Raw genomic sequence first — 21990 nt, forward strand, 5'->3', positions numbered from 1 at the left:
ATTCCTATAATAGTAGGTTAAACTAACTTTACCTGCCTGATTACAACGGCCTAAATGAGCTCCACTCATCCTCTCCATTTTCTTAATTCTTCAATGCATTCTCCATCAGCAACCAAAGTTTTAAATATTTTTGAAAGAATATTTAAAACACAAAGTATAAAGCCAGGCTACACAAATCCTTCCAACTGTTTCTCATGACTGAGAACATAATTAAAGTTACTTATCATGGCTTTGCATGATCTGGCACCTGCCTCTCTCAGTGACTTCACTCCTTTGCTCACTGCACTCAGTCCAGGCTGTCATTCTCTGCACCTCTAAAATGGCAAGCTTACTCCTGGCCTTGGGACTTGCAACTTGCAAGCTCCTCTACATGCAAAGTTTTTTCCCACGTGTCTTTGTATAACTGATCCCTTCTTCATCGGACAAGTCTCAAAGCAAATGCTATCTCCTCAGAGGTATTCACAAGACACTCATAGCCCTCATCACTGTACCATATTTGCCTGTGTGTCTCATGTGTGTGTTTTAATTAACTATTTCCTAATATAATGTAAACTCAGAGAATATGGACTTCATCTGTCTAAAACACCTGGACTCCCCAGCACTAATATTTGCTAAATGAATAAACAGTTTCCACTAGAAGGTGGTGACTACAGTGCAGCATATTAGGAATGCCAGATTCCACTAGAAAAAAACAGCTGATACTTATTTCATCTTTTAAGTTCTAGAAAAAGTACATTTGAAAACAAAATTCTACTTTTCCACCAATGTAGACAGCAAGATTATTTTTACTCTGAAAGTATAAATGTTCCCTGAGCAACTGAACCAACTACTTAGACTTTATTTTCTTTAAAAATAATGTCACTTCAAATAAGTCAGAGGAAGATAAATATAATATGATCTCACTTGTTTGTGGAATCTATAAAACAAAAATAAACAAAACCAAGCTCAGAGGAACAGACTGGTGGTTGCCAGAAGCAGGGGTGAAATGGTAAAGGGAGTTGAAAGGTACAAACTTCTAGTTTTAAAATAAGTCCTGAGGATGTAATGTACAGAATGGCGGCTGTATCTACTGTATATCTGAAAGTTGCTAAAAGGTAAATCTTAAGAGTTTCCATTACAAGGAAAAAGGACATTTTGTGACTATGTAATGGCGACAGATACTGACTGGATCTGCTGCAGTGGTCACCCCACTCTATGTTCCAATCATTATGCTGTGTACCTGAAATTAGCATAATGTTGCATGCCAACTATACCTCAATTAAGAAAAATAAAATGATGATGGTGTTGTCACTTCAGAAGCTACCAGGGAATTACATTTAAAATAACTTCTTTTAGGGGACACCTGGGTGGTTTAGTCAGCTCAGCATATGACTCATGATTTTGGCTCAGGTCATGATCTCAGGCTCATGGGAGGAGTATCCTTGAGATTCTCTTTCTACCTCTCCTTTTGTCCCCTCCACACATGCTCACTCATGCTGTCTCTCAGAATAAAAAAAAAAAGTTTTACATGCACAATAATTATGACACTGTGGACTCGAAGGTACTCATATGAAGTGCACTAGTTAAGAAAGCTACATTCGAGGGTGCCTGGGTGTCAGTTAAGTGTCTGCCTGCGGCTCAGGTCATGATTCCAGGGTCCTGGGATTGAGCCCCATATCAGGCTCCCTGCTCACTGGGGAGTCTGCTTGTCCCTCTCCCTCTGACCCGCCCCCCTGTTCTTGAGTGCTCTCTCAGAAAGAAAGGAAGAAAGTAATAAAGCAAGCAAGAAAGAAAGAAAGAAAGAAAGAAAGAAAGAAAGAAAGAAAGAAAGAAAACCAGCGAGCTACATTTAAGCATATTCTATCTTGGTACCAAATAGATCATGTACCTGAACCTACAAAATATTAAAAATATACGGTACAAACCATATAAATCATTTCAAATATCTCTCTTACCATTACCTTCCTGTTGAAATTCATTATAGATTATTCCTTATTCTAAGTCTAATAAAAGTTTAGACAATGGTTAAGGTGAAGTGCAAGGGGGTTCACTATTTATCTGAAAGACATTAAATTTACAAACCACACTTCAAATACTTAAAGATCACGATTTGAGTGAAGTTACCTAAATTCTATATGGACAGAAAACATATTTTTAAATGGGCTAAAAATACACACTACTAGCTTCAAATTCCAGAACTGTATAGTCATGTTGTCACAATTTTTAGCATTACTGTTATTTCAATACACTGATGTGACTCTTGGCAGAGTCTACAAAAACTCAATATTTGCCATGGTGAAATTGGTTCTATCTTTTCACTAATATTAACACTAAAATAAATATTTTGAAATATATTCCTGGGGCATGATCATTTTAGGAATGGGTGTCTGGTACCAAAGAGAAGAAAAATAATGCTCTAAAGCAATTCAGATATAAAACATAAAGGTAAACTCACTAATTTTTTCTTATGCAGATATTGGTCAGCCTTAATCAAACTCCTTCCTTCTTATCCTCTAGGCCTGAAGTCGGCCTAATTTACTAGTCACAGTGTTATGAACTTTTCTGAGCTTCCTATTTAAAAACATTTGGAAAAGCAAACTTTTTTCTCTAGAATTACAGAAGTGGCAGACAGGTATACTAGCAGTCATGAAAACTAGCTTCCAGGTTACGCTCATGACTACATAAATCTTCATTCAGTCTCTCAACAAATATTTAGAGTGCCCACCATGTGCCAGGCACTATGGTATACCAACTTTCCTCTTTTCAATTTTTACTGGTAGATATTAGGTCACTCTGTTCACTTTGCATAGAGACAAAATGACTTGAAATTTTAAAAAGAAAGAAAATATATGGTTTTCTCAACTTCTTATAGTTTCCAACAAGATATTTGATATTTACTTTTAACTAAACATTTTTAATGAAACTCATTTTTAACAATTCATTAAAATTTCAAGTAAATTAGGCTCCCTATAGTTAGTCTAAGCTGTATTATTTTAGTAGTTCAACCTCAGAGTAATCAAATACAGAAAGAACTATTCATTGGAACATAAATAGATGCCCTGATCCAGCAGGAGATAACCTTCTTTTTGATTGCCATTTCAGATTATGTGGCTCAAATCTTTCAGATTTAATTAGCACATATCCCCTAGAAACTTAAGAAACATGACTCAGAAAATACTATGATTTATAGTCAAAATTAAAGAACATTTGTCAAAGGGCATAACGTTACTTATGAATTCACATTACTGAAAGATGATGTTTAAAAACTTAAAGTCATTTCACAGAAAGGGTTGCTGAAAGTCGTGGCAGATCCTCAGGCTTTAAAAATCAGAATGGTTAAGTAAAAATTTAAGACTAGTAACAGAATTTTCTTTCAAGTACTCATAAAATGTCTACAAATTTCTAAATGTTCAGTGTGAATGTTAACTGTGCTTTGTTCTTGGATAACTCTGTATACTTTTCCTGGATTAGTCCAACATCTGGGGGAAGTGGGTTCTCCTATAAACATCATCAAGGTACCTATCAAATTTAAAGATCTTGACCTTTAAAATAAGACAATAACAAGTCAAAGAATTACTAGAAGTTATTATGCATAATGTGGTTTAACTACAAATTTGTGAATCTCTGTACTGATTTTCTTAAAGAAACCAGAAAACTATTTCCTTCAGCTATGAAAATACATATTATAGAACTTAATTTTCAAAAGTCAGTAAGAATTCACCAATGAAATGACCATCAAATCTGAAAATTACTTCAATATTAAAAGACAAAAGCAAATAATCCAGTCTTTCCAAAGAAATTCTTGCATGGAAGCAAAGAGTTGAGCTTAAATAAGAGGGTTCTTCCCTCTTTGACACTCTATGAAAAAGCCTATCTTTTACTGCAGAGTTAAGATCTTAACATTTCACATAGCATAATCAATATAGCATGTTTTTACCTTGATATTCTGGGCATCAACATTAGCTCCAGCTTCCAGAAGAAGACTAATGACTGTGGTATTCCCTGCTAGTACTGCCCAATGCAGAGCAGTGTTTTTGTGATACTTGTCACCAAGGTTAACTGAAACATTGAATGTTAAAAGCAATCTAGTTGGATCCACACTGAAAAGGAAAAAAAAAAAACACAACAACAACAACCCTAATTTCAATTATAGAAATCATTACAGACACTAAACTGATCGTGGCTGCATTTGCATTCCATCTTGGAACACTTCTATTCTAACCTATACTCAACCTTATAATCGGTAACAAGGGGACATTCTAATATGATGTATTAAGGATATGCAACACCCATATAAAATAATACTGTTCCAAGAGAGGGCATACTTGGTCCTGACATTTTCTAAGTTTGATTAGGGAGTAAGGTCATTAATAGCCATATAATTAAACAATCACATTTTTAAATTTAAATCTGGATTATTCCAAAAATGTTTTCAGGTAACTTACTAATATAGTAAACTTGTCAATATACAAATAACACGAAAAAAATAGTTTTTAAAAATAAGGTAACATCTTTCATTCTTAAAAACTGCTAAAAGAATAAAGATACTACCATTACCAAGGTCAAGGTAAGCCCAGAGACTCAAACATTTAAAAAGGTAATTTATTATATACAATGTACTCATAAGAATTTTCAATATTAATAAATAGAACATTAACTGCTTTTTCTCATCACTTATTTTACATTTTAATATGTTGAAAATGATCTTAAATATTTTATAATGGTTACATACCTATGTGTTCTGTAAGCTGCCCACATTAAAGGTGTCATTCCATTCTGATCCATCATATCTACATCCTGATAGAATAAAAAGAAAGAAATTTTTACTGTCTGACTTTTAAGTTCCTACCAAATTTACTCGGAAAAATCTATTTACATATCATAGGAGAAGCCAATGTAACATTACTCAATTAAGGCTGATTTCTGAAAATTTTTCTTTTCTAATTTTCTTTTTCTTTTCTAACTTTAAAATAAACTATCATTTGTCACTAAATATTTTCATTAGTGGGATATATTTAGTGGACTATACATTAAATATGTATTTAAGTAACATATTTATAGATATCCTTTTTCAGATGCTTTAATCACCCTTTCAATGTTTTACATTTAGAAATCTTGATCTATTCTTCATCTTTCATTCACAGAGGATAAGTTAAATGAAGTCTGTGAAAAACAGATTTATACCATTTCATGAAAGAGGAATAATAAAACCTTGTTTATTTCTAGGCATTTCAAGACAAGGAATAAAAAGACTTCTCTTTTCAATAAACTTAAAAAAGTTTTTGCTTTTTATTTTATTGTTACACATGTACATTTTTACAGTCAAATAATTCTGCAAAGTGTGTGGTGATAAAGCAATTCTGTTTTATTCCCCACTATTTTCATCTCTTTTAGTCCTCCAAATCTTAAAATAAGATGACTGAATTGCTACTTTTTGATTTTTCAGTTTTAGGCATTATCTGCTGAGACTCTTCAGTATGTGAAATGAGAATTTCCCTCTTTTCTCTTCCTGCCCCATCACAAATATACACCTGTTTATTCTTTCAAGAGATCTATTGTATTTTTGGTGCTATAAATATTTGATATTTATATTATAAATGTACATGAATACTATACCCAGCAAAAAATGCATAGTAAACCATGATTATTTTCCTTCTCCCACCCAACTTTTTGCCTTCCTATGATACTTCCCCAACCTTTTGCTTAGCTTTTTAACAAATTACAATTAAAACTACCATCTATTCAACCAAAACTCTTCCCTAGTTAACTAAATCTTTCAAGACATCTTGATGCATCAAGGGTTCTGTACATTTCACTTCCTTAAAATTCTCTCTCCTAACTCCAATCTGGACTATATATGCCTGAGGCATCTGTCTCATTAACTAGAACAGGAACGGGAGTTCTTTGAGGATTAAAATTATATTAACTTCATCTTTGTCTTCTCAGTGCCCAGCAGAGTAAATTATCAACAACCATCTGTTAAGTAAAAAGACATTTATCTATCTACTTGTTTGGGGAAAGTACAGGCTTTAGAATAAGAAAGACATGGTTTTTAATTCTTAGCTGCACCACTTAATAGCTATAAAACTGGCAAAATGACTTTAATTCTCTGTGCTTCAGGTTCTTCATCTAAAAATGCCAATATAAATAGTGGCTTTGTAAGATCCCTGTGATGATTATATGGAATAATGTGTGTAAAGCACCTAGCCCATACGCTAGAACATAACAAACGCTTAATAGATAAGCAGTTTCTTAATCTTTTCTTCTGCATCGTCCATTCCTGGATTATATAAAGGCAGCAGATCCAAGTTGTGTTATCTAACATGCCAGTCAGTGCGAGAGGAGAGAGTTATAGTGAGTACACTGCAAAACACTCTATACCTCTATGCAGTTCTCTGTGAGCCATACTCTGATGGGAGTATGTCTCAAATATGAACATTATCCAAGTGTAATGAAGCATAAAAAATGCTGAGAACCAATACATCAGACAAACTAGAACACACATCCTTGGACATCATTAGTTTTAGTTCCTCATCATGAATGCTGAAATCCAAATGTTACACCTATCCATTACAAATCCATTTATGGATATACATTAACAATGGTTGGGAACATCTTATGCAACCTCTCTCAATATTTCCAATATACATATTGATTTTTTTCAATAAAAATCTTTAAGAAAATCCTCTCAGAAATGACAAGTTTCTTTGTTTCTTGAATGAGCCAACTACTGTAACTTAATTTTACTTCTTTCACTTTCTTAATTTTAAGAGAGCTCAACTAAATTTGATGTCCAATTAAAACAAACATGTAAATTCTGTTTTAGTTTCTTCTTCCTTCTTAGTTGTCTTTTCATATCCTTTTTAAAAAGTGATAGTATTAAAAAATATCAAGTAAAATTAAAAATGTAAAATAATGCCACATCTCTAGAATACTAAAAGAAAAATGAAATTCAACCTTTTCTTTCTTTGGGTCGGGGTTTAAAACTTGGTACTTCTTTTCCAAGTTCAGCCTGGACGTATGGGTATTCTCTATAAGGAAGAATTAACAAGCCCAGATCAAAAGCTTATGGGGATTCCATGATCAACAGGGCTCCATAACTTAGCATTTTCCCTTTTCTCCTGAAAATCATCCAAAAGAATTGGTAGTGAGCACTAAATATATTTTAACAGTATAACTAAAAAGAAACAAATGTGAAGAACAGAATGACAAACTAAATGGAAATGTTATATGTCCTAAGGAATGTAAAACTGATACAATTAACCAAAAATGGAGAAAATGGAAAAAGGCTGAAAAGAAAGAAGTACCTGTAATAGCTATGAATCAAAGGATATTACTTAAAGCTGAAAATCACCTAAAAGAAATGTAGTTATACCTACCAGAACAAAGTTAACACTAAGAAAAACAATATTATAAAGTCAGTTAAAGACAGGAAAGAGAAAAAAATTTACTAAATTTATTATTACTTATAATTGGGAACTAATCAGAACTAATAAAATTTGAGCAAACATCTGATTGAAATAAGAGAACTGTTTGTCTAAGGAACGTATTTACCAAGCAGAAGATAAGATCAAGCACAAAGGCCAGAAGACAAGAGCATATTAGAGCTTTTCAAGGAACAACAGGAAGACTGGTGTATCAAAGCAGAGTAGGTAGGAAGATGACAAAAGAAGGGCCTGAGAGGTATCTCGGACTAGACCACACATGGTTCCGTAGTCCTTCTGCAGGGAAAGACTTTGCACCTCATTTAGAGTATGGTGTCATGAACACTAGAGGAATTTCCTTTTATAATTAGTGTATACACGGAAAAAATAAATACTAAGCTGCTAAAGAAAGTAATCTCAGTGTGGGGAGGGCTAAGGGAAGAAGGTGGAGTTTCATTTTCTAAGTCATACTCTTTCCCTTACCTTTGAATATTTTATAAAAAGCATGCTACTTTTGTAGCGAAAGAAACAAAAATAAAAACTTACTCATGAAAAAGAAAATTGTCCGACATTTATTATCATCATGCATATATTATCATACAAAAGGTAATGTGACAGGTAGAAATTCCTGTCCCTTAAGAATTTTATAGCCAACATCCTATGCCGAAGTTAAAAAGAATACTGAAACATCCAGACCCCAATATCAATAAGCTAACAAAGACTCAAAAACTGTATACCACTTTTCTTACCCAGTTAAAAACCAAAATAAAAAGTGAACACATATAAATGTATACCTGCAAAATAAAAAGCCACTAACACTATCATGTGTTACAGCACCATCCACTACTCCAAACCCCAATCTAGAAGAAATTTGGGAAAACAAAAGTAATCTGTGGCAGATGGTACCCAAAGATGGCCCAACAAACTTCACCTGCTGGTTCACACCCGTTGTCCACACAATCAACAGAGACTGGCCCTGTTACTTGCTTTAACTGATAGAACAAAAATGTTGCTGTGCCAGTTTAAGACATAAGACTTTAAAAAGGCAGACAGCTTCTGCTTTTATTCTTTCAGTAGCTCCCACCACATAAGTCTAGTTCCCAGGACACCTGAGTGGCTCAGCGGTTGAGTGTCTGACTTTGGCTCAGGGTGTGATACTGGAGACCTGGGATCGAGTCTCACATCAGGCTCTCTGCATGGAGCCTGCTTCTCCCTCTGCCTGTCTCTGTTTCTCTGTGTTTCTCTCATGAATAAATAAATAAAATCTTTGAGAAAAAAAAAAGTCTAGTTCCCTGCTAGAAAGACTATGTCAATAGGTACCATGGAGAAGGAATCACTATCTTCACTATCTCAGCACTCCAACCGAACCCAGCTTTTTAGCTATTCCTATTAAGGCACAAAGTAGGTGAGTGAGCCATCCTCCATTCCAGTCAAGCCCCCAGTGACTGTAATCCCCAGGGATTAACACAAGGGCTACCATCTCGCCAAGCCCAGTCAACCCAAGGTAATAAATGGTTGGCACTGTTCTAAAGCCATTAGATTTTGGGGGTACTCTGTTAACACATATTAGATAATAAACCCCCCTTCTAACAATAAGCCAGTCAATGAAACTTTCCTTACAATCTAATTCACAACACACAAATGTCATTGTGTGGCACTGCCAACAACAAATATCTTAAAGAATCCATAAAATAAACACTATTCGAATTCCAAATCTGCATAAAATTTAAAATAAATGTTAAAAGCAATGAATTAAAATCATTCGTCTTACTCTTATGAGATTCTTAGCTATAAAACTAATGTTTAAGTATAACCAGAGAAATCACATGAAAGAAAAATGGAGTGATCTTAATTTCAAAAAAATATATTTATCACAAAAAGATGGTATATATAAGCTGGTTTCTGTTTAATGTGGTTATAGTCAGTACACACTCTTGAAAATCAGGAAGAGTCATTTAAATCATGAGAAGTTTTCTGATATGTAGGAGGACATGTAATCATGATATGTTTTCGGATATGTAATAATGGAGAAGTACCATTATTTAATGCAGCAGAAACTGATCCTAAACAATTTATTCCCTACTATGAGAAGTACTTAATAGAAAAAATAACCAGTAAAATGTTCAAAAAAGTTTAAATGAATTCAGAGTATATACTCAAAAGATGTAATTAAGGGAAAAAATAGATACCTGAATTTTCTTACTTTCTCAGATTCATCTCTATCATTCTCAAAAATAAAATATGAAATTTAATGGATCACTATCTGTTTTTTTATTATCTTTCTTATTTTTAACTTAACTCTAATACCTCAATATCAAACTAAGTATATTATTTATTTATTCTCTTCCATCTATCAGAAAGTACTATTTAAATATCACCAGGTTGTTACAGTTGTAACACCAATGATATCAGGCATTTAAACCATGAAGAACATCTGATTAAAAGCCACACCATTGTCATTTTTTTACCTGTCCTTTTGCTATGAGATAAGCAACAATTGAGGTATGTCCAAACTGAGCAGCCAGATGAATACAGCTACATCCTTCTCCATCAATTAATGAAGGATCTGCACCATATTTCATTAGTTGCACAACCATAGATAGATGGCCTTGTCTAAAACATAAAAGAATAAACACTTAAATATATAAAGTTATTTCAAACAGGATCTCCTGGAAAGATCATTTTTAAATAGGGCAATGGTGGAAAAGATTACACAATTTTTATTAAAGTTTCTTAAAATATGTATATGTCAAGACATATGGGATAATTAGGATAATTTTATGGTCTTTAAGTCTCAACTGAAATAACAGTCATTTAAATTTTTTAGGTATTTATAACTTATTTAAATATGTAACATAAAATAGTTACTATATACTACTAGTTCTATTCAATTATAATCTTAATTGTCCCATGACCTGGGCAATTTATTTAATTGTAAATATATAGAGGCTGCATAATTATTACATTTACAAATCCAAAGTTTAACTCAGTTGTAATCTAACTGGATTAATATCAGTATAGAGAATTCCCTAAAGAGACTTTGGGACAATAAACTTTGCTGCCAATGCAGGTATAAGAGTGTACAGCAATATATTAGTACACTGTTGATATTAACTATTAGCATAGGTTATCCCATTCATTTTAGCATATCATAAAAAAAAGAAAAGTTGTTTAGTTATAGACTCATAAAGGAACCAAAGGAAAAAAAAAAATCCAGAAGCAAATTTAAACCTTGTGGCCCAGTGCAATGGAGTGGAATTTAGGTCTCCTCCAAGTTGATCCACAATAGCACCTTTCGAAATATAGTATCTATAAGACAAAATTTTAAATAATTTAGACAACTTTCATTTCAATTTTAAGAAATTATGTAAAAAACATAAAAATGTTTCCATTGTAGACCTCATACTAATTTATGCCCTTGATGATAAACACTCTTTTGTGATATTTAAAAAATATATTCAGTAGAATTTTTTATCAAACACATCACTCTTCTGTTCTAGAAGAAAGGAAAGTAATTTTTTTTAGTTACAAAAAAGAAGAGCAGTGTCAAATAACAATCATACAAAAAAGGTGGCAGTCAGAGAACCACAGGACTTGGATCAGAGAGCAGCAATAGAGAGAAAAGGTGTAGAATAGGCCACTTAGTCTACCATGGGTAGAAGCTGAGCTTTACTCACAAAATTACTGTAGATTAAATCAAACAATATACATGCAAGAATTTTATAAGTTACAACACAGAGGTTCCTTACAATGACTTATATTATACCTTTAAAGCTGTGTTGCTTTAAAAAGAATGAACAACCTTCTTGCTTACTATATTAACATTATAAAATATTGATATCCTCTGAAATGAACAAGACCTAGCTGCCTATCATAATGTTTACTTTGGATGGATCAATGTAATGAATCTTGACTATAAATGATTTCAAGCCTTTGATGTCAAATGCTTTATGCCGTATATTACTGAGATTCTTAAACTGGTCTAAGTGATTACTGCTTTAGATCACTAATGCATTCACTTTTAATGTACAGTTTTAAACATTTAATATACTCATACTTACATGCTTGATTCAGAATTTTATCACTTTATGTATTGGTTAAATTGGCGTTTTTAAAGCATTATGTAATGAAGTGCCAGATTCCACTCTATCATGTAAAACAGTTTAAAGTAACCTAACAAAATATTTCCAGACTAAAATATTTCCGTCCAAAATATCAGAGACATTAGACTGAACACAAACACTTAACTATTCCTAAATTCTTTCCTAAGGTATTTGGTAGACATTATATAATAGTTGAAAATGGTTTTTTGAGCCCAAAGAGAAGTATAGCTCAGCCAAACAGCTTTGATAAGAACTGGGATATTTTTAAAGGCAATTTTATTACCTTCTCTATAGTCAATATATTTGTTCCTGAAAGTTATTTTTATTCACATTTCAAATCTTTGCTAGGGTTATGGCAAAAAAAAAAAAAAAAAAAGATTTCCAGACTGGTTCTACAGTGCAACTTTTTTTTTTTTTTTCCATAAGGACAGGAGAACTTTTTTTCTGCATACTAAATAAGAACTATCGCCTTTTCATTGCAAACTACTAGAAGAGAAGTACTAACTTTTTATAACATGTTATTCTTTAAAGCTGCTAAGACCCTAGTTCAAAACTACATAATTCTGAGATGGTCGTGTGATTCTCATTTTTAAACTCAAGCCCCCCTGCTTACTACGAGATTATCAAGGAATGTTCACAGGTACTAATTAATGATCCCTAGGTTTTGAGGTGGGATCATCAATGAACAAGAGATATCAAAAACCATTTAAAAGATGAAACGTAAATAGCTAAAACTCCTATGTCTCCAGAGGGGGATACCAATGAGAAGCGAAATGGGTAAGACTAAGAAATTAAAGGTCACTGTTACCTCTGTAGAATGTAATGAAGAAAGTAGACTATAAACAAAAATACTGACTAAAAGCTAATAAAAGTTGAAAAAAAACAGTTGTTTGGTAACTTATATTTTCACTGAAAGTTCAATATTTAACATCACAGGCATTTTAGTGACACTGAAACAATCAGGAAGCTGATGGTACTAGGTAAGTATTTCTTTGTGCACTGTTATGTTCAAACTTAAAATGTGACTACTTAGAATTTTAAAATTATTGTAATATTAACTCAAATTCTTCTTTTAAAGAATTGGGACACCTGGGTGGCTCAGCAGTTAAGCGTCTTGTCTTCAGCTCAGGGTGTGATCCTGGAGTCCCGGGATCGAGTCCCATATCAGGCTCCTTGCATGGAGCCTGCTTCTCCAGTCTCTGCCTCTCTCTCTGCCTCTCACGAAAAAGTAAATAAAATCTTTTTAAAAATAAAAAAATAAAGTTTAGAATCATTCTTACATCCCTTATCTTCATTGTATGAATGAGGATTTCTGGCTCCAGCCTCAGGCTCACATTGATTTTAACACTCAACCATTCAGCACTTTCTCAAAGGTATATTCAGTACACCTTTACTAGAGAAATTTAAGACTCATGGAATTAAATCAGAGAACCATATGAGACACTATACTGAAAAAACAATAATTCAATGAAAGTTTACACTATAAACAACAATCATAACCTTGCTCAAGTCAGCAGGCATATACTCAAGATACTCAGCTCCTTCTCACAAAGAGAGTAGAAGATTCTTCTCTAAGAAACACTGAACAACTCCAGAGAAAAACTAGAAACAGACATCTGGGAGGATCCTGTTGTGATGTAAGTTCTACAACTTCCAATCAGCTTTGATATATCTCTCCTAAATATGACCAGATAATTGAGGAAAGTTTCAAGTACAGAAGGAGATAGATAAACAGAAGTCTAAAATAAATAGGTAATATATAGAGAAGAAAAATTTAAGAAACAAAACGAAAATTACAATTAATATCCTCCAAAATCTAAGAGAATATACTCAAGATATGAAGAACTAAATATTTTTTAAGGGGGGGGTACAGAGATCAAGAAAAAAAATGCCTGAAATTGAAAATGTAAAAGATAAAATTAGAAATTCAAAGGAAGCACTAAAAGATAAATTAAATAAAGAAACTCTCCCCCAAAGCACAATAGCTATATTAGGAGATAAAAATTACTTGGGATATGGAGAGCCTGGGTGGCTCAGTTGGCTGAGCATCCCACTCCTGATTTCAGATTTCAGCTCAGATCATGATCTCAAGGGTTGTGAGATAGAGCCCATGTGGGGTGCCACACAGCACAGAGTCTGCTTGAGATTCTCTCTCTGCCTCTGTCCCTCCTCTTGCTCATGCTCTCTCTTTAAAATGAATAATTAATTAATTTAATTAAATCTTAACCAAAAGAAAAAAAAGTACTTGGGATAATGGTAAGAGAAAGATCTGGTTGGTGTTAGTATCTGAGTTCCTGAGGGGAAAAACCAAACAGAGAAAATGAAAGCAAGGCACTCTTGAGGGCACATGCAAGAACACCTCCCTAATCCAAAAAGGCAAGTTTCCTGATTAAAAGTGACAACTTAATGGCCACAAACTGGATTTAAAGTAAGTCAGTAAATAAATAAAGCAAGCCATATCAGTACACAATAATGTGAACTTTCACAATAATGTGAACTTTTCACATAAAGAAAAAAAAAATGTTCCCAGGGAAGAAGAATAAGCCACACATACAATGTGTTCTCAGAAAATTTTAAACTCAATATTTTTTTAACAAAGCCCCATGTTCCTTAATAAAGGTCTGACTTGAAATCAAAATGAAATCAAGTATTATTAGTTACTTTTAACAAAGAATCTCAAGGTAACAAAAGACTACTGAAGACAAGAGCTTGAGCTAATCTTTTCTATTTTATTACATTAGGGGAAAAGTTGAAAAATAGTTTAAAGACTTTCACTTGAAAACATCAGAAATACAAACAATCCAGGCTGAGGTGAACATCTCTGCCTTCCCACATTATACTTACACCTTATCATCATGAAAGTGACACAACTACTCTGTTTGCAGTAAGTACCCTTAATATACCCTGATGGAACATAACTGTTAGAAGAGACACGTCCCCATGGGTCTCTCACATTCCCATATGTCTTACAGGTATATGAATAGAATGCAAGGTCCTGACTACTTTTACGTAGGTTATTTCTCCGAGCTGTGTTTGTATCAAGCAGCCTTGAGAGATGAGGTAATGTCTCCTGTGGAACAAAGAGCAAGCTTGCTCTTACTATAAAAGCACTGAGTTCCTACTATGTGTGCTAAATCCAACTCAACTGGATGACCTCAAGCCACTCCCCCAGGACCTAGGAGTATGGGAGCCCTATGCAAAAATGATGTTCATGCTATTTGCTGTGCTATGGATATACTGTAGCTTTTAAGTGGAGGTGTAATTCCAAATGCAGAACAAAATAATCCTGAGGCTATGAATACCAGTTGTTATCGAAAACTGCCTTTACCTTGTTTTAGGAAAATAACTTGGGGGGCAGCCCTGGTGGCGCAGCGGTTTGGCGCCGCCTGCAGCCTGGGGTGTGATCCTGGAGACCCGGGATCGAGTCCCATATCGGGCTCCCTGCATGGAGCCTGCTTCTCCCTCTCCCTGTGTCTCTGCCTCTCTCCCTCTGTGTCTATGAATAAATAAATAAAATCTTTAAAAAAAAAAAAAAAAAGGAAACTAATTTGGTAGATTATGCACTGTGAAAAATTAAGTTTATCTACCTGAAAATATAATGCACACAGACACCGATTATTAACCTATGCTACAATTACTGACTTTATTCTATAACCTCACTAGTCCACACGTGGCTTGGAACATTTGTAAGGTAGGCAGCAGCAAGTCTTTTTGTCTCTATTTCTCACTTCAGACTTTATTTATTTTTAAACACAAATGTGGTTTTTTTAAGATTTATTTATTTATTCACGAGAGATGCAGAGAGAGAGAGAGAGGCACAGACACAGGCAGAGGGAGAAGCAGGCTCCATGCAGGGAGCCCAACATGGGACCTGATCCCGGGACTCCAGGATCATGCCCTGGATTGAAGGCGGCGCTAAACCACTGAGCCACCCGGGCTGCCCAAATGTGTGTTTTTTTAACCAAGAGACTCCCAACTGTAATATATGAATTAAGGAAATAATAAGGTAATGCTTCAAAATTCTGAGAAAACTATTTTTAATCTTTAAATTCATGGTCAGCCAAGCAACCAATAATGTATAAGGGCAGAAATGACAGTAACTTCAGAACTTTGACCTTCCAAGTGTTCTCTCAGAAAGCTATCAGAAATTGTGCTCTACTAAAACCAGATAGCAACCCCATAGACACAAAAACCTGAGACCCAGGAAACTTAGACCAACACTGGAGCAAAATGATTTCCCAGAATAACAGCAAAGGAAAGTCTCCCTATAATGGTTGCATGTTAGCGCTAAAGAGCAAACAATATGGGTTGGAGCTGAAAAGTGGAGAATTCCAGGAATGATTTCCTCCATTCCTCACCTCCAAAAATGGAATGGATATATTAGGTGATTCTGTTTCCATACAGAAGAGTTTTACACTTCTAAAAGGGAAGAATTAGTTACAACATAGAGAAAATTTTAAACATGAAGTTAACTATTACTTCAGACAAAAATCAAAATTCCACAAGGAAAGAACAGATAATCATGGAACACTTCTGGGCTTAGCACTGAGAATTTACATACAACAACCTAAACTCTGCATGGTGATTTAACTAAAACTATAGTAGGCGCTGGAAGAATTATTAATGGTGAGGAGATTTAGGACATCTAGTTATCTCAAAATAGAAAGTCAAAATATAGTAACTGATAAGAATTAACAACACAGAAGTTGGCATTTTTATTAAAATTCAAAATTTATCTAACTTTTCTACTCCTATGAATTTTACAGATATGTATGAACATTAGCAAAATGATATGTGACTAAGATATCAATTACAGCACTGGTTGTTAATGATAAAAACATCAACATCAATCTAAACACTCATCTACAGGAAAACCATTAAATAAATTAAACCCATATAACTGATTATATAGCTATTTAAAAATGCAGCTCTTATTTGCATTGTTAATGAGAAATCTTAAAGATATATATATATGAATATATATGAAAAAGCAGAAGTGCTGTCATTTTTTTCTAGATAAATGTAGCAACATAAGTATATGAAATAAAGAGTATATACCAAAAGAAACAGCTCAAGTGCTAAAAATAGTTATTTCCGCTACAGGACAGAGTGGGTAGGGAGGGATTGCCATTTCCCATTGAAGCCTTTAAGTACTATTTGAGTTTTTAAATTGTTTACACATTATTTTGATTAAAATAACATTAACTGAAAAACAAACAGGTTTAGAAGGCTAAATAATTTGAATCAACCCTCCCATTAAAGAAAACTTAGAAAGTTCAATGAAATCTAAGAAACATTTCCTAAAAAGTAAAACCTAAGAAGATTAACCAGCATTAACCAGGCCCAGATTCAGGAGAACGTTAAAATCTGGAGAAGTTAGAAAACTGCTTGGGCACCATCTGCCCTAGAGATAATTTGCAGACAAGGGAGAGTTGACCAAGAAGCAAGCTAAGCAGACAAAAGCAAAACAAGGGTTGGGACCCAAAAAAGTTACACTGTAGCAGTAATTATCGACCATAAGTAAACCTGGCCCTAGCTTGGTCTTCAGCCACCTGAATGATCCACAAAATATAAAGCCTTGAAATTAAATTTAAGGTGGGTACAGCAAAAACAAATGGAAATTTCATCTTAGGCCTCCAATTATTCAACAAATAATTTTCAAGCACAATGTCTAGTACATATTTAAAGAAAATCAGGCACACAAAGGAACAACATTAACAGATACAGGCTACCTTCTCAGATACAACTATAAAATAACTATATTCACTATGTTCAAGTATACAAGACAAGACTGAAAATTTCAGCCACAGATGATTTAAGTAATACAGGTTTGTAAAAAACAAATGATAAAAATTCTAGAACTCAAAAATAAAATTAGGAACACAATGAATAGATTTAACAGATTATACATAGAGAATAAATGAACTGGAATGTAAGTTAGAGGTTTCTCAGAATGAAGCACACCAAAGGATAGTAGTACATATAGGGCACAAAGTATACAACAAAAAGGTCAAACAGACGTTTAGTTGGGAGTTCCAGAAGGAGAGCAAAACAAGAGTGGGGTAGAAGCAATATTTTAAGAAATAATAACTGAGATTTTTTTCAGAAGTGATGAAAACATCAATCCAAAGAATTGAGAATTCCGTGCAATCTCAGAGTAAATAAATAGAAATCCCCACCTGGTTACATCATCATGAAACTACAGAAAACCAGAAACAGAGAAAAATCTTAAAAGCAGAAGGAAGGGGAAAAAAAAAAGCCTTCCAAAGCACAATATCTAGAATGATTTTTCAATAGTAACAGAAGCCAGAAAACAGACGAATCATATTTTCAATGAGTAAAACACAAAAATAAAATGAACAAAACTGCCAATTTAGATTTCTATACCATGTGAAAATCTTTTCACAAATGAAGATGAAATAAAAACATTTTACGACAAAAAAAAAAAAAAGAAAGAAAAAAAGAATGAATTAAGATATCAGTAGACCCATATTGAAGGCAGAAGGAGGAAGGTTAGACATACAAGAATAAAAAAGGAACAAATAAAATGGAGATATGCTCTCTGGAAGAAATGATTCAGAGTTCAGTGCTTAGTAATTTATTTAGTATTCAAAGGGGCGAATTCTTTTACCTAGCATTAATATCCTAGTTGTCCCTGGATTCTGTATGCTGTACTTAACTGCATGTCTGCAACTAGTTTATTTCAGATTCATGTCTTCATCTAAAGAATTTATGTCCAAACTGTCAGAGAATATTAAACTAGATTTACTAAGACATCTTATCACCCTGACTCTTGCTTATCTAACTACCTCTTATTAATACTAAGCAAGCAGATTAGCAATAATAAAAATCATTTATACTTAGTATGCATTCATACTATGCATACTAAGTATGCAGTATACAGTATGCATGAATATTTAAAACAGATTATTACCTATTATCTTTGTAATCCCTCTTTTCTCTAGCTTTTCCCTATAGAATTTACATTTAGAATGTGAGCTGCAAGTTACATTATTGAAACCCTGATTCCAACTTTTATTAGCTGCATGTCATTGGTAACATATTTCATCTATTTATGCTTCAAATTTCACATCAGGAGAACAGTAATTATTGTGTTCACATAGGGTTATTTTAAGAACTAAGATTAAAAGAAATATACATGGAAAAGCATTCAGCACATCACTTTGTACAAATGAACATCAATATATGTTAAAAAATAATTTTCAGGAAAAAAGTACATAAAATCTACATTTTAAAAGCAATGAATTTTAGAAATTGTTAATTTTCATAATTTTTTATAATAATTTTATAATAAATAATTACTTTAAAATCCAGAAAACACATACTTGACTAAATCTATTCTGTTATTGATGGCAGCCCAATGGAGGAGTGTAACATTTTCTTTGTCTGGTTGCCGTACATCATAACCCGCTTCCACCAATTCTCGGCAGCGTTCGTATATTCCATATCTTAAAAAGAAAGAAAATATGAGATTGTTACTACTATTTGACAAAAAATTTAACCCCCAAAGTAACATGTCTACAAGAAAATAATGCTCCATTTTGATACCTGGAAATTAAAATGGACTTCTCAAGGTAAAATGTTACTTTAAAAATATCAACATTCCGCTCCTTTCATGAAGATGGCACCGAAGGCGAAGAAGGAAGCCCCTGCCCCTCCGAAAGCCGAAGCCAAAGCAAAGGCTTTGAAAGCTGAGAAAGCGGTGCTGAAAGGCGTGCACAGTCACAAAAAAAAGAAGATCCGCATGTCACCTACATTCTGACGACCCAAGACCCTGCGTCTCCGAAGGCAGCCCAAATATCTTCGAAAGAGCGCCGCCAGGAGAAACAAGCTTGATCACTACGCCATCAAGTTCCCTTTAACTACTGAGTCAGCCATGAAGAAAATAGAAGACAACAACACACTTGTGTTCATTGTGGATGTCAAGGCCAATAAGCACCAGATCACCAGGCTGTGAAGAAGCTCTAGGACATTGATGTGGCCAAGGTCAACACCTTGATCAGGCCTGATGGAGAGAAGAAAGCATATGTTCGACTGGCTCCTGACTATGATGCTTTGGATGTTGCCAACAAAATTGGGATCATCTAAACTGAGTCCAGCTGGCTATGAATCTAAATATAAATTTTTTTTACCATAAAAAAAATATATCAACATTCCAGGGCACCTGGGTACTTTAGTCAGTTAAGCGTCTGCCTTTGGCTCTGGTCATGATCCTGGTACTGGGATCAAGCCCCTCTCTCTCTGCACCTTCCCCGGCTCATGCTATATCTCCCCCTTGCTCAATCTCAAATAAATACATAAAATCTTTTTTTTTTAATCAATATTCCAACAGCTCTTACTAATAATCCCATTAGTAAAACTTTTAGTTTTAAATGTCTCATCTACAAGTATGCAATATCTCATCAGTTGGAAGAGAAAAGGATACCAGAAATAAAATGTCTAATGATTGCTTGTTTTTACTAATATCACCATTTATTCCACAAAACATTTAAAGATTTTTATAAAAAATGCAATTATGTTAAAAAATATTAAATCACAAAAAAACTAACAAAGTGCTTATCAATGATTTATAAGAACAAAAAGAAGAAAGGATGCTTCCCAACCTCAGTATTCTTTGATTACAAATTTAGCTTTGATATTCCTGAGAACAAATAAAGAAGAATGTGTGGAGATGGGAAGCAGGACTGATGGAAGAAGAGTCCTATGCATTTAAGCCAATGAGAGAGAAGAGAAAGTATACTGGGAGAGTTCTAGGAAAGATTATCTGATAAAGAAGAATGGCATTTGTGGCAAGCCTGATCCTTTCCTCCCTCCTTCAGCTTTCGATCACTGTGTGGCAATATAAAGTTCTTAAACTTTTTATTATGGAAAATTTCAAACATAAGCAAAAATGGAAAGAACAGTACAGGGACGCCTGGGTGGCTCAGCGGTTAAGTGTCTGCCTTAGGCTCAGGGCGTGATCCTGGGGTCCCAGGACTGAGTCCCACATCGAGCTCCCTGCATGGAGCCTGCTTCTCCCTCTGCCTGTGTCTCTGCCTCTTTCTCTGTGTCTCTCATGAATAAATAAATAAAGTCAAGAAAGAAAGAAAGAAAGAAAGAAAGAAAGAAAGAAAGAAAGAAAGAAAGAAAGAAAGAAAGAAAGAGAGAGAGAGAGAGAGAAAGGAAGGAAGGAAGGAAGGAAGGAAGGAAGGAAGGAAGGAAGGAAGGAAGGAAGGAAAAAGAGAAGAGAAGAGTACAATAAACCACCAAGAATCCATCATGGAGCTTCAAAAACCATCCATTTTATTCTAAACAAAATATTAGGTCCTTGGAAATATGAGACACAAAAGCAAATTTAAATGAGCTTTGAGTATATTTGTAATTTCCCAGAGTGGTCTCCAAGATGGAGAAGGCACACCACAGGGTGAGGCTGGGGGATATAATGGGACATTCGAAGCAAATATTAAAACATCTACCTATATTCATGGGGTAGTTAATAAATCAAGCTTCAGGGCAGCCGGGGTGGCCCAGCAGTTTAGCGCCACCTTCAGTCCAGGTATGATCCTGGAGACCCGGGATCGAGTCCCCTTGTCCGGCTCCCTGCATGGAGCCTGCTTCTCCCTCAGCCTGTGTCTCTGCCTCTGTGTGTGTGTGTGTGTGTGTGTGTGTGTGTGTGTGTGTGTCTCATAAATAAATAAATGAGTAAAATCTTAAAAAAAAAAAAAGTAAATCAAGCTTCACTAATATTTAACACAGCCTTCACACTGCTGCCCTCACTGGCTCTGTACTACGTGTGTACACATGCACACACACATGGACAAGGTAATCAACCTGGGAAGAGCAAGAATTCCACAATCCACAGGAGATGACAGTGGTACCTTAAGTTCTTTGCTCTTTTTCAGAAATCTGCCTACCTGTGCCTAGTTAAGTGAACTAGACACACATTAAAAAGCAGAATCTACCTCATACTTTAAATAAGTGATAAGTGACAACAAAAATCATTTTTTTAAATTAATGTATATATGTAGGTAATCTCTACACCCAACATGGGGCTTCAACTCACCCCCAAGATTAAGAGTCACACACTTCTCTGACTAAGCCAGTCAGGTGCCCCAAAAATCTTTTTAACCATGCAAAGAAATGAACTGCATTTTCCCTTTAACAAAAAAGAAAAGTATTTCGAAGTTACTAGCTTTTGCAGGGGCAGGGGCTGGTAAATGAATGCACAGTATGCTATCAATCATATACTCCTTTTTTTTTAAGATTTTATTTATTGATTTGACAGAGAGAGAGCACATGAGCACGAGTCGGGTAGAGGTAGAAGGAGACTCACCACTGAGTGTGGAGCCTGCCTGATGTGGGAGTTCAATCCCAGGATCCTGGGATCATGACCTGAGCCAAAGGCAGATGCTTAACTGACTGAGCCACCCAGGCGCCCAATCCATATATTCTTAAAATGGGTAAAGACAGTCTGTTCCCCTTCA

General features: G+C 34.4%; 1 protein-coding gene across 1 annotated transcript in view; it reads right to left on the reverse strand.

Moving 5' to 3' along the window:
- ZDHHC17 (zinc finger DHHC-type palmitoyltransferase 17) overlaps positions 1 to 21990 on the reverse strand; it is an 88241-nt gene that overhangs the window by 33529 nt on the left and 32722 nt on the right. The window contains exons 3-7 of the mRNA XM_041738353.1: positions 18853 to 18975; positions 10635 to 10712; positions 9872 to 10016; positions 4712 to 4776; positions 3917 to 4079 (exon numbers count right to left, since the gene is read on the reverse strand). Of these exons, the coding sequence (XP_041594287.1) occupies positions 3917 to 4079; positions 4712 to 4776; positions 9872 to 10016; positions 10635 to 10712; positions 18853 to 18975 (574 nt within the window). The remainder of the gene's footprint in view (positions 1 to 3916; positions 4080 to 4711; positions 4777 to 9871; positions 10017 to 10634; positions 10713 to 18852; positions 18976 to 21990) is intronic.

This window comes from Vulpes lagopus, chromosome 23 (assembly GCF_018345385.1).
Source record: "Vulpes lagopus strain Blue_001 chromosome 23, ASM1834538v1, whole genome shotgun sequence".
Taxonomy (NCBI): Eukaryota; Metazoa; Chordata; class Mammalia; order Carnivora; family Canidae; genus Vulpes; species Vulpes lagopus.